Source organism: Pan troglodytes, chromosome 13 (genome assembly GCF_028858775.2).
Source record: "Pan troglodytes isolate AG18354 chromosome 13, NHGRI_mPanTro3-v2.0_pri, whole genome shotgun sequence".
Classification (NCBI taxonomy): Eukaryota; Metazoa; Chordata; class Mammalia; order Primates; family Hominidae; genus Pan; species Pan troglodytes.
In genome coordinates this window covers 117,688,241-117,699,845 of record NC_072411.2, presented here as the reverse complement: position 1 = coordinate 117,699,845, position 11,605 = coordinate 117,688,241, and the positions used below count along the sequence as shown (strand labels likewise).

Below are 11,605 nucleotides of genomic sequence, written 5' to 3'. Positions count from 1 at the left end.
GTCCAAAGAAAGGGAGCGGGATGGGGGGAAAGGCAGCCCCGCCCTGGGACTGAAAATCTGGATTCTTAACAGCTGCAAGGTGGTGGATATTTTATGGGTTTTCTTCCTCACAAAATACACTCCTATAAGCAGAGATTCCCCCCCCTCCACCCCGACGAGAGGTGACGCAATGTCCTCAAACACTACCACCACCCCCAATAAAAAAGAAAAGGGAAGGGGGAGCGTCTTGCAACCCCTTCGCTTCACCCAAGTCCAGCCACTCCCTTTCCTCCCAGCCGCTTCCCATCCCTTCCCCCATCCCCTAAAAAGTTTGATGACCGCAAAGGAAACCGAAAAAAAAGTTGTCTTGCCCCAGTCCTGGCGGGCCATCAGCATCTCTTTTGTTCGCTGCGAACCCACAGTCCGCCGTGACGTCACCCGGAGCCCGGGCCAATCGGCGCGCGGTCGGCTGCGGCGGCGGGCGGGGCGGGGACAGCCCGGCGGGTCTCTCCTCCCCCGCGCCCCGGGCCTCCAGAGGGGCGGGAGGGGACCGTCCCATATAAGCCCCGGCTCCCGGCACTCGGACGCCCGCGCCGGCTGTGCTGCACAGGGGGAGGAGAGGGAACCCCAGGCGCGAGCGGGAAGAGGGGACCTGCAGCCACAACTTCTCTGGTCCTCTGCATCCCTTCTGTCCCTCCACCCGTCCCCTTCCCCACCCTCTGGCCCCCACCTTCTTGGAGGCGACAACCCCCGGGAGGCATTAGAAGGGATTTTTCCCGCAGGTTGCGAAGGGAAGCAAACTTGGTGGCAACTTGCCTCCCGGTGCGGGCGTCTCTCCCCCACCGTCTCAACATGCTCAGGGGTCCGGGGCCCGGGCTGCTGCTGCTGGCCGTCCTGTGCCTGGGGACAGCGGTGCCCTCCACGGGAGCCTCGAAGAGCAAGAGGCAGGCTCAGCAAATGGTTCAGCCCCAGTCCCCGGTGGCTGTCAGTCAAAGCAAGCGTGAGTACTGACCGCGGGCTGAAACAGGCTGCCTGAGGGATGGGACCCTAAAGCCGACCAAAGTTGGGGCTGAAGTTTTGTGCGCGCGCGTGTGTGCGAGTGTGTGCGCGCTTTACTGAGAGAAACCAGCTGTGCACACAAAAAGATCGAGTTTTGAGCAGGCTGGTTCTGAGGGCCTGGGATGATAAGACCATGCATTGGAGGACGAGGACTCTGCGACTTTCCCGTGTTCTAATAAATTCTGCACGTTCAGATTGTCCTTCTAGGAATTAACCAAAACTTGCCTTTAAAGAGAAAAATGATGCATGTCTATAAATTTTCCGTCTGGGATTAGTGTGGTCCTTACTGCTACTTATTTCCTTCTGTTAAATAATTGGTCAAATATTTTCAACATGGAGGTGGAAAGGGGATATTGAAATAGCTGTCTTGTTTCTAATTAACTTGGAAGAGATGTAATTGGTTCCGACCTCTTTAGGGCCGCTCAGGATACTTCACCAAGAACAGAGGTTGAAATTCTTTCCGTTTTTCAAAGACACACCCTCCTTTTGGTTTGAGACAGCTGCTTAAAGTTGTCCTTTTTGACTATTACTCCAAAAGAATATTTAAGTTCCTTGCATGTTTTAAAAATGTGACTTCAATTGTCTGCCTTCCAAAATGTTTCCAACTTTTTAATGTAGACCTCTGGCCAGATGGAAATGACATCATTGTATATAACTTTTAGCAAAGTTAAAAGGAAAAAAATATGTACCTCAAGATTCACATGAAGAAAATTCCATAATTTTGGGAAAAGGAGAAATGCAAATGTGGTAACGTTTTCCTTCAATTATTTGCAGCCGGTTGTTATGACAATGGAAAACACTATCAGATAAATCAACAGTGGGAGCGGACCTACCTAGGCAATGCGTTGGTTTGTACTTGTTATGGAGGAAGCCGAGGTTTTAACTGCGAGAGTAAACCTGAAGGTAAGTGACAACAAGCCCCATAGTTAGTATCTTTTAATACATGAAGTGGTAATTGTTAAACTTTGCATTAGTAAGTAAAAATACATACACCATTTTTCTAATAGAATTACCTGTCATTTCCTCTTAATAAACGTTTAAAAACTGCTTATGTTTGCTTTTCACATGCTTTTACCTTTAAAACAAAGAAACGAATCTTTCCCAAATTAGTTCCTAGAGTCTTCTTTTTGCTTTACTCTCCCAAAGTTTTTGATGAGAAAAATGAAAGATTTTGTGTGTCCTCCGACAAAAAAAAAATTGCTTATAAAATTTTAATTTATTAGAAAGCAGTCTCAAATCTTAAACTGTTAGTTTATGAGCCAGAAAACACATTGGGGACTTACATCGTAAAATGATTTGTCAGCGGCAGTTAACACAAAACTATTAGCCACTTCAAAGTTCTCATTCCTTCAGGACCAATGATATTTTTCTCATAAATTATAGCAACTCTGTCAGAGAGGCACTGATGAGGGGAAAATGGAAATCATAGGATTAACAACTGTCAAGGCCTTGTGGGAGGTGGGGATCTTCGAATTGTTTGTTTGTTTTTGTTTTGTTTTGTTTTTGAGACAGAGTCTTGCTCTGTCACCAGGCTGGAGTGCAGTAGCGCTATCTCAGCTCACTGCAACCTCTGCCTCCCGGGCTCAAGCAATTCTCCTGCCTCAGCCTCCTGAGTAGCTGGGACTACAGGCACATGCCACCACACCCAGCTAATTTTCATATTTTTAGTAGAGACGGGGTTTCACCGTATTGGTCAGGGTGGTCTCGAATTCCTGACCTCAGGTGATCCACCCGCCTCAGCCTCCCAAAGTGCTGGGATTACAGGCGCGAGCCACTGTGCCCGGCCAATCGTTTGCTTTTTATGTGAACCTTGCTTTGACTTTCTGAGTCAGAGATTGGAATGTGAAACCCTTCACAAATCTAGCTCTGTCATAAGTTAGTACTTTATATGGCCTTTTCCTGAGAGCCTGAGATTTTTCTACAATATGAATAATTTACAGAAAATTTGACAATATGTCAAGGTCAAAAACCATGGCCTTATTAGAGCTTAGGATAAAAATCTGTATCTCTCACTTCATTTTATTCTTTGAGGTGTACCATGTTACTTGTGGAATAGAGAAGTGGGTTTTCCTTTAGAGGGGATTAGTGAACTAGAAAAGCTTGTACCTAAGTGAGGCTCACATGGCCTTTCCTTTTCCCCTCAGCTGAAGAGACTTGCTTTGACAAGTACACTGGGAACACTTACCGAGTGGGTGACACTTATGAGCGTCCTAAAGACTCCATGATCTGGGACTGTACCTGCATCGGGGCTGGGCGAGGGAGAATAAGCTGTACCATCGCAAGTAAGGAAGAGATTGTGTAAAATGATGCCAAAATATCAAATATGAATTTCTCTGTTACCATCACTGTCATTTTCTGTTATCCATGACTGGATATTCCTAACTTTGAGGTTTGCCCCTGGTGACCAGGTACTCTTAAGTGGTCACCCAACTGGTTCCTGTGTTTCTTAAAGATGGGTATGAGCACAGATGGAATCAGTGTTTGATGTGTGTGCATTTATGAGTGTGTGTGCATTTATGAGTGTGTGTGTTTGTGCACATAGTAGAACCAAGAGACCTCTTGGGTTCCATTTCAGTAAGACATGCTTAGGGGAGTTGCCCATTTTAAATCACCTGGATATCTTCAAGCTAGACAAATCATGAGACTTTTCTGCAGTGACTGGGAAGGTGTTCATGAAGAGTGAACCAGCCGTGTGTTGTCTGGTCTTCATGTTTGCAATGCAGAGACCTCTTGCACCTCACAGAAACAGTCTGGTTTCTTGGTGACCAGTAGGTTATACCCAGGAAGCAGATGTCACTATTCCTAGGGATAATACAAAATTATTAACCCAATAGGGTTTGCTAAGGAACTTTGGGAACCGGCTGATTCTCAACTCTAGTTTAGCTAAGGCACTCTTTCCAGTATGATTCACTGGGTTACCAATAGATTCTATTAACATAGTATTTAAGTTTTTTAATCCATTCTTTAAATGTAAGTCATCTTAAAGACATCTATTCAAAAGAACAAGTCCCGCGTGAATAGGCCCAATCAACTTTCCCCATACTTCATGTTAGGGTTTATCCAAGTTCACAGGCAAATCGCAAGAGGCAAGGGTCCATAGTGTTTACAATCTAGTTCAGCATTTGAATGTGCCATTGGGCTTAACAACTTAGAAAACTACCAGGATTTCCACACTTTATATGCGTATGTCTGTTTGCTTTCCACCAAAATGACATTTCTATCCTAGGGTAAAATACAGGCTCTCCATGCTCCCAAAAGCGGGAGTGCTATGCCTGATGTGGCCTTTTCACTGAATTAGTCTCAGTCTTAGGCTGCTGTGTATGAGTGAAGACCAAGCCTCCCAGCCTTTCTTTTCTGCTTAGGACCCAATTTCCTGTGATCTCTCTGGGAAAGCAGGATTCATGACCTCTTCCTTGCCATCCAGATTTCTCTGTGGTTTTCCATTGTGTTCTAAGCAAGACACTTAATTGAATTGACTTCAAGTGACCAGACCTGTTAACGTTTCCCCTGTCTCTGATGGGAAAGCTGTTGTCTGTGTCTCTACTTTAGCCAACCTAAGTACCTACCATGGGTGGAATATGAGACCAAAAAAAAAAATCTGTTCTGCCCTCTCCTAACATTTTCGTTGTATCTTCAACAGACCGCTGCCATGAAGGGGGTCAGTCCTACAAGATTGGTGACACCTGGAGGAGACCACATGAGACTGGTGGTTACATGTTAGAGTGTGTGTGTCTTGGTAATGGAAAAGGAGAATGGACCTGCAAGCCCATAGGTGTGTGAGTCTTAGGGCTGAGCAAGAGCTGGGATGCTTAGTTCTAATGTGGGGTTGGACCAGAATCACATCTACATAGGTCATAGACCTGAATTCCAGTGAAAACCAATAAAGAAATGGGAATTTTATTTGAAATAATGAATTATTATATAATCCATAGTCGTCTTACAGGAATCAGATCAAAAAGTACTGACTACACATAGAAGTCTTAACTTTGCTTCAAAAGCATAAGGTAGAATTGAAAGATTTAGAATGGAGTCATTTCTTTTACCTAATAGCTGATCTCAGATTCCTCCTTGGTCAAGATATAATTTATTTAAAAGAAAAAAAAAATGACACTTTGGACACATTTCTATATGGAATGTCCTGGACCGAAACATGAAATAGTGTGTGCTTGTCACACTCTGGTCATTTCTTTTCAAATTAAAAGTTGTTGAGCTTCTTTGGGTCTCAATCCTCAGTTGAATTCTGTAAGTACAAACCTGAAAGTTTCTGGCTATAAATTTTACTCCGTTTACTTGTCTTCTAATTTAGAGGTTTTTGTCTTGTTTTGTATTGTTTTGCTTTCCAATATTTAAAAATAGCTTTTTTTGTCATTGTATTTAGGCCACTCAAAATTCATAATTGGTCATTTATAATTAAGATTGGAATTTTGCATATGTAGTCTCCCACAGACTAGGTACATACATAGATCCTTGCTACTGGAAATGCTGCTGGGAAGTTTGGGGCTCGCTGAAAATATGTAGTCCATGTACTTATTAGGAGAATGGAATTTCTGCCTGCCAACTCAGCTTGAGCTTTCTTTTGCCTTGGCTACTTACTGTGTGCTTAGATGCTGGGTGTGTCATTCTTTCTGAACAGAGTGCCACTTAAAAAAAATGTGGCTGAATTTTTGCTTACACACTACACTTTAAATTACAGGGAGCTTGCACAATTCAAAATAACCTTTTTTTCCTGTTTTTCTTCCAAATTTCCCTACAGCTGAGAAGTGTTTTGATCATGCTGCTGGGACTTCCTATGTGGTCGGAGAAACGTGGGAGAAGCCCTACCAAGGCTGGATGATGGTGGATTGTACTTGCCTGGGAGAAGGCAGCGGACGCATCACTTGCACTTCTAGAAGTATGTTTTACATCTTTATGTTAAAGATTAAGCCAGGTATTGTTTTCTGGATTCCTAGAGAGAAGGGTAGTACTATGTTACTCAGAACACATCCAGTATACCAGCATGCTTTGGTAACTTCTGGATGTCAAGAAAACTTTCATAACCAACTTATTCTGCATCTTCAGAGAAGACTACATAAATAGAAAAACATATCACTTTGATAAGGTTCAATCTCAGCTCACTGCCACTGACATAGAGTTGAACAAAAGGTTTAGGTTTCCTTCTATGTTTGAAATTTAAATAGGGCACATTCACAGGCTAAATTGATAAAATTAAAAAGAATTTATCCCATAAATTAAAATGATTTATCTACTCTGGAGTTAGGGATAGTGTCTCTGACCTAACGCATTTGATTAGTGCTGTAAAGAAGCTGGCCTCTGGCGTCTTTACTGCTCCTTCTAAGATTGTCTTGGGGTCTTAATTGTTGCCTTTGGGTTTCAAGGCTCCTTTTTTGATATTGTAAACTAATAACAGCTAGAGAGTTTGTTGAAGTAAAACAGCCATTAACTACTGGTGTTGTAAATAAGTTTAAAATCAAATCCAAATAATTTGAACCTGTTTTATTTATCTAGCTGAAACCATTTAACTACCTTTAACATAGCCATCATCCAAATTCAAATTCTTTGCTAACAAAAATAGGTCTCTCATGGAAAGTGGTAACCATTTTGACCAAAGCTTTCCCAGAAACTTGCTGGTTTATTAGATATTTTGCATTTAAAATGTTACTGTGATCATCAGACTTCCAAGATCTTTGTGGCAGTATTTTAGCTTAAGACAAATTAGATGTCTGATTCAAACCTTATCTGTTATTTAGAACTCTTTAAATAGCAAGTTGGGAAAAGTTTCTCAAAGAGAAGTCATTTATTCCAAAAAATTTTATAAGGACTTACTTTGTTCAAGGTATTATAGGGGTGCAGATATGAAATGAACATTAGCCCAGCCTTCAAAGAGTACTTAGGGGGTCAGGGAGATGAGAAAGTCTTATACATATTTATCATCTGCAAAACACAGTATTAAAGATTTCAACAGAAATACTGAAAGTAGTGCTATGGAGGTTCAGGGGATGATAATACTTTTAGCTGGGGATTTGGGAAAAAGCTCTAATCAGTAATTATACCTTCATGCAAACTTCTGTTCTTGTGGTAGATGGATGTGGGTGTGTATTTGTTTGAACCTACATCAACTATTAATTTTTTTTCTCTAACCCAGGAGTTGCAACAATATCCAATTCACAAAGACATCAGATCCTCTATACTCACATCGTGGCACAGAGCAAATTTGGATTATAATTTAAATAATCTATTTACCAGATAAATGAACACATAGACTAATGGTCATTTAGTTATAAATTATCATTTTATGTTGATCCCACTCTTCCATTGGAGGGCTAACACTGAATAATTTGGGGCTATTTTGCTAGTGATTTTTAAATACTGTAGATGTTTGGGTATAGGGGAAGGGAAAATAATATTTTAGTCAAAGAAATTGTGCATCCTCTACATTTTTTACATAACAAATGAAGAAAGAGATACTACCACCTTTTTATAGCTTCTTTGTAGCCATTGGTGAAGACCCTTTGATACCTGCTTGCCTCCCCATTGTTATAAGCTTTTTTTTGTTTGCTTGTTTTTGTTTTGTTTTGTTTTGTTTTGTTTTGTTTTTGAGTCAGTCTCACCCTGTCGCCCAGGCTGGAGTGCAATGGTGTGATCTCAGCTCATTGCAACCTCCACCTCCCGGGTTCAAGCGATTCTCCTGCCTCAGCTTCCCGAGTAGCTTGGATTACAGGCGCCCGCCCGCCACCACACCCGGCTAATTTTTTTTTGGTATTTTTAGTAGAGACGGGGGTTTCAGCATGTTGCCCAGGCTGGTCTTGAACTCCTGACTGCAGGTGATCCACCCTCCTAAAGTACTAGGATTACAGGCATGAGCCACCGCACTTAGCCTGTTTTTAGTTTTCTAAAGCAAGGTCCCTATTGAAAGGCAGGCCATAAACAGTGATGACTAAGAAAAATCCTGGAAGAGCCTGAGAAGGAAAAAGATGAAATATAATGCCAGAGAATGAAGTTAGTCAAAGGAACAGTGTGAAAACAATAAATAAATAGATAAATGAAAATGTTATTTGACAGAGAGATGAAACTAGACTAAACCATTCAGCTCCCTTTCCACTGTAACAAATGTAATTTCATCTTTCAGAAGTGTAATACCTTGCAGCACCAGAGCTGAATATGAACATATTACCACAAATAGATTACCAGGCATAGATAGCATTCCTTTTTTAAGTTTGAATTGACCACTTGCAACTCTCGACCTGATGTATGTATGTGCTTCCTTTGTGACACAGATAGATGCAATGATCAGGACACAAGGACATCCTATAGAATTGGAGACACCTGGAGCAAGAAGGATAATCGAGGAAACCTGCTCCAGTGCATCTGCACAGGCAACGGCCGAGGAGAGTGGAAGTGTGAGAGGCACACCTCTGTGCAGACCACATCGAGCGGTGAGGCACAGGACGAGCAGGGGCGGGAAATGGGGAAGCAGGTCAAGAAATATTTCCGCAAATCCATCTTTCCTTTGACATGCCATTTGAGGATAATTTGCAGTGTTTCAGCTAATAACCTAAGATAATTTACACATTATTGGTTGTTAAAACTTTTTTTAATGTCAAGTTTTAAATTTTTCAGAAAAAAAGAAAAATGACATACAAATAAACCTTAGAGGGAAAAAAGCCAGATTTATCTCCAAAAGATAAAACTGAGTTTTAAAGAATGCTAGCATCATAAAACTTACCGTGGATAGAACACACACACACACACACACACACACACACACACGTATTTTGAATATCCAAAGTTCATTTGAAAGGAAATGAGAGTTATAATTAATTATATGACTACCTGGTTCTTCTGCTAGGAAAGGACAAAAAAAGTGCATTTGGATTTTTTGTTTGTTTGTTTTTGAATGAAATATACTTCCCTGTCCCGACATTGAGCTCTTTTTGTAGTGGAAACCATCCTTTACGTGTGGTTTCTACGCTCTGGCAAACTTTGTTACATTCTATAAAGTAATGCACAATTATTTTCTTCATGTATTGGCATTCGAAATTTTAGAAATTCAGAGAGGACTTAGAGATGGCCATGAAAGACATGATATCTAAGCATTCTTTTTAAGAAACAAGTTTTAATCATTTTTGGCATGAGAAAAAGATTTTTACATCATAAATGTTTCATAAAAATCTGAAGAGAGAAATATGGCCAACAAGGACGTGCACTCCTCTCATTATTTTTAATATGTTTTGATTAACGTTTTACTATATGATGTGCCAACATCATTACATAGTGTCTCAGCCATCCTTCAATTAAAAATATTAGTTGTTCTAATTTTTCTTCTTTTCATGAGTTTTTGTCTTGCTTTGAGCACTTATGAAGGTGAACAAGATTAGATTTGATAATATCTTTGAGTTATTATCATTCATAAAATTGCTACTGGCCAAAAAAAAATTATAAACGTTGGCCGGGCGCGGTGGCTCATGCCTGTAATCCCAGCACTTTGAGAGGCCGAGGCGGGCGGATCACGAGGTCAGGAGATCAAGACCATCCTGGCTAACACAGTGAAACCCTGTCTCTACTAAAAATACAAAAAATTAACCAGGCATTGTGGCGGGCGCCTGTAGTCCCAGCTACTCGGGAGGCTGAGGCAGGAGAATGGCGTGAACCTGGGAGGTGGAGTTTGCAGTGACCTGAGATCGCACCACTGCACTCTAGCCTGGGCGATAGAGCGAGACCCCATCTCAAAAAAGTAAAATAAAATTAAATTTAAAAAAATTATAAATGTCAATCTACCAAAATAGATTAAAAGTGTAGGTGGGAATTAAATGGGGATAAACACTCAATAAATGTTAGCTATATATGAATATTGCCAATACTGAAAAGATTCCATTGTTCAAAAAAGTTTGAGAAGCAATGGGTTAAACAAAATGGAACCTGCTCTGCAGAATCTGTGTGTTCCTTTACATCATACTCTCCATGGTAGAGTGTAGGGGATGGGCGCCATGTCTCCCTAGTACGTTTGACCTTGGGATTCTTTGTCTGTGAACATCTTTGGGTTCTAGTGTTCAGCAGCACTTAGGGAGGCACTGAATTCACTGTACCTTTGGTCTAGCCTCAGCCCTGATTCTGTTCTGCAGTGGGCCCTGGCCTTCAAGAGAACAGATATCTAAAAGTTGAAAGAAAAGATCGGCCGGGCGCGGTGGCTCACGTCTGTAATCCCAGCACTTTGGGAGGCCAAGGCGGGTGGATCACAAGGTCAGGAGATCGAGACCATCCTGGCTAACACGGTGAAACCCCGTCTCTACTAAAAATACAAAAAATTAGCCAGGCGTGGTGACGGGCACCTGTAGTCCCAGCTACTCGGGAGGCTGAGGCAGGAGAATGGCGTGAACCCGGGAGGCAGAGCTTGCAGTGAGCCAAGATTGCACCACTGCACTCCAGCCTGGGCGACAGAGTGAGACTCCGTCTCAAAAAAAAAAAAAAAAAAAAAGAAAAGATCAACACATCCTGTTGTGTTATTCTGAAAGGAAAGCTGTCTTAAGAGGATCGATTGGTTTTAGAAAAAACACAATAGAATCACAAATAATCCAGAGGAGAAATAAAATGTGGAAGGTGGAGGTGACCTCCAGAAGATCCAGGACAGCTGCTGAAGGCACCCTCTGATGAGCTCGGTTACACAGAAGAGTGAGGATGTATTGAAGGCATCTGCTGTATGGAGTGGCAGGATGATGTCTGTGATTTAGAAATATAATCCGGGCCAGGCGAGGTGGCTCATGCCTGTAATCCCAGCACTTTGGGAGGCCGAAGCGGGTGGATCACCTGAGGTCAGGAGTTTGAGACAGCCTGGCCAACATGGCAAAACCCCGTCTCTACTAAAAAATACAAAAAAAATCAGCTGGGCATGGTGGTGCGTGCCTGTAATTGCAGCTACTTGGGAGGTTGAGGCAGGAGAATAGCTTGAACCCAGGAGGCAGAGGTTGCAGTGAGCCGAGACCGCGCCACTGCATTCCAGCCTGGGCAACAGAGTGAGACCCCATCTCAAAAACAACCCAAAAAACCAAAAAACAAACAAAAAGAAATATAATCCCAGTAGCCCCAGCTGAGCTGGAGGATGGAGACCACTTGGTAGACACTTGTGGATTCTTTCCTAGGCTAAATGCAAAAGCTACTGCTGAATAAGGGACGTTTTTTTCCAGTCCCAGGCCAGTAGCGACATGGATTTCAGAGTGATCTCTGTGAGATCCTGAAGATCCTGACTGCAGAAAGTAGTGAATTGTCTTCTCTCAACCAGTTTTGTGACATTCCCTTCTCATGCCATTAGGAACTGGCCCCTTCACCGATGTTCGTGCAGCTGTTTACCAACCGCAGCCTCACCCCCAGCCTCCTCCCTATGGCCACTGTGTCACAGACAGTGGTGTGGTCTACTCTGTGGGGATGCAGTGGCTGAAGATACAAGGAAATAAGCAAATGCTTTGCACGTGCCTGGGCAACGGAGTCAGCTGCCAAGAGACAGGTATGCATTATCTTTTTGAAGAATAGGACTGATGACTTTATTATTTAGTTTTTGAAGGACAATACATTTTCA

At 42.3% G+C, this 11,605-nt stretch overlaps 1 protein-coding gene across 20 annotated transcripts in view; it reads left to right on the top strand.

Moving 5' to 3' along the window:
- The first annotated feature begins 518 nt into the window (after positions 1-518).
- The window catches only part of FN1 (fibronectin 1), a 75,328-nt gene continuing 64,241 nt past the window's right edge, over positions 519-11,605 (top strand). For all 20 annotated transcript variants that reach the window (XM_003309459.6, XM_009444236.3, XM_054679327.1 and 17 more), the window contains exons 1-7: positions 519-979; positions 1,813-1,941; positions 3,183-3,320; positions 4,679-4,810; positions 5,792-5,929; positions 8,313-8,471; positions 11,342-11,533. In XM_003309459.6, coding sequence (XP_003309507.1) covers positions 832-979; positions 1,813-1,941; positions 3,183-3,320; positions 4,679-4,810; positions 5,792-5,929; positions 8,313-8,471; positions 11,342-11,533 — 1,036 coding nt within the window. In that variant the 5' untranslated portion in view covers positions 519-831. The remainder of the gene's footprint in view (positions 980-1,812; positions 1,942-3,182; positions 3,321-4,678; positions 4,811-5,791; positions 5,930-8,312; positions 8,472-11,341; positions 11,534-11,605) is intronic.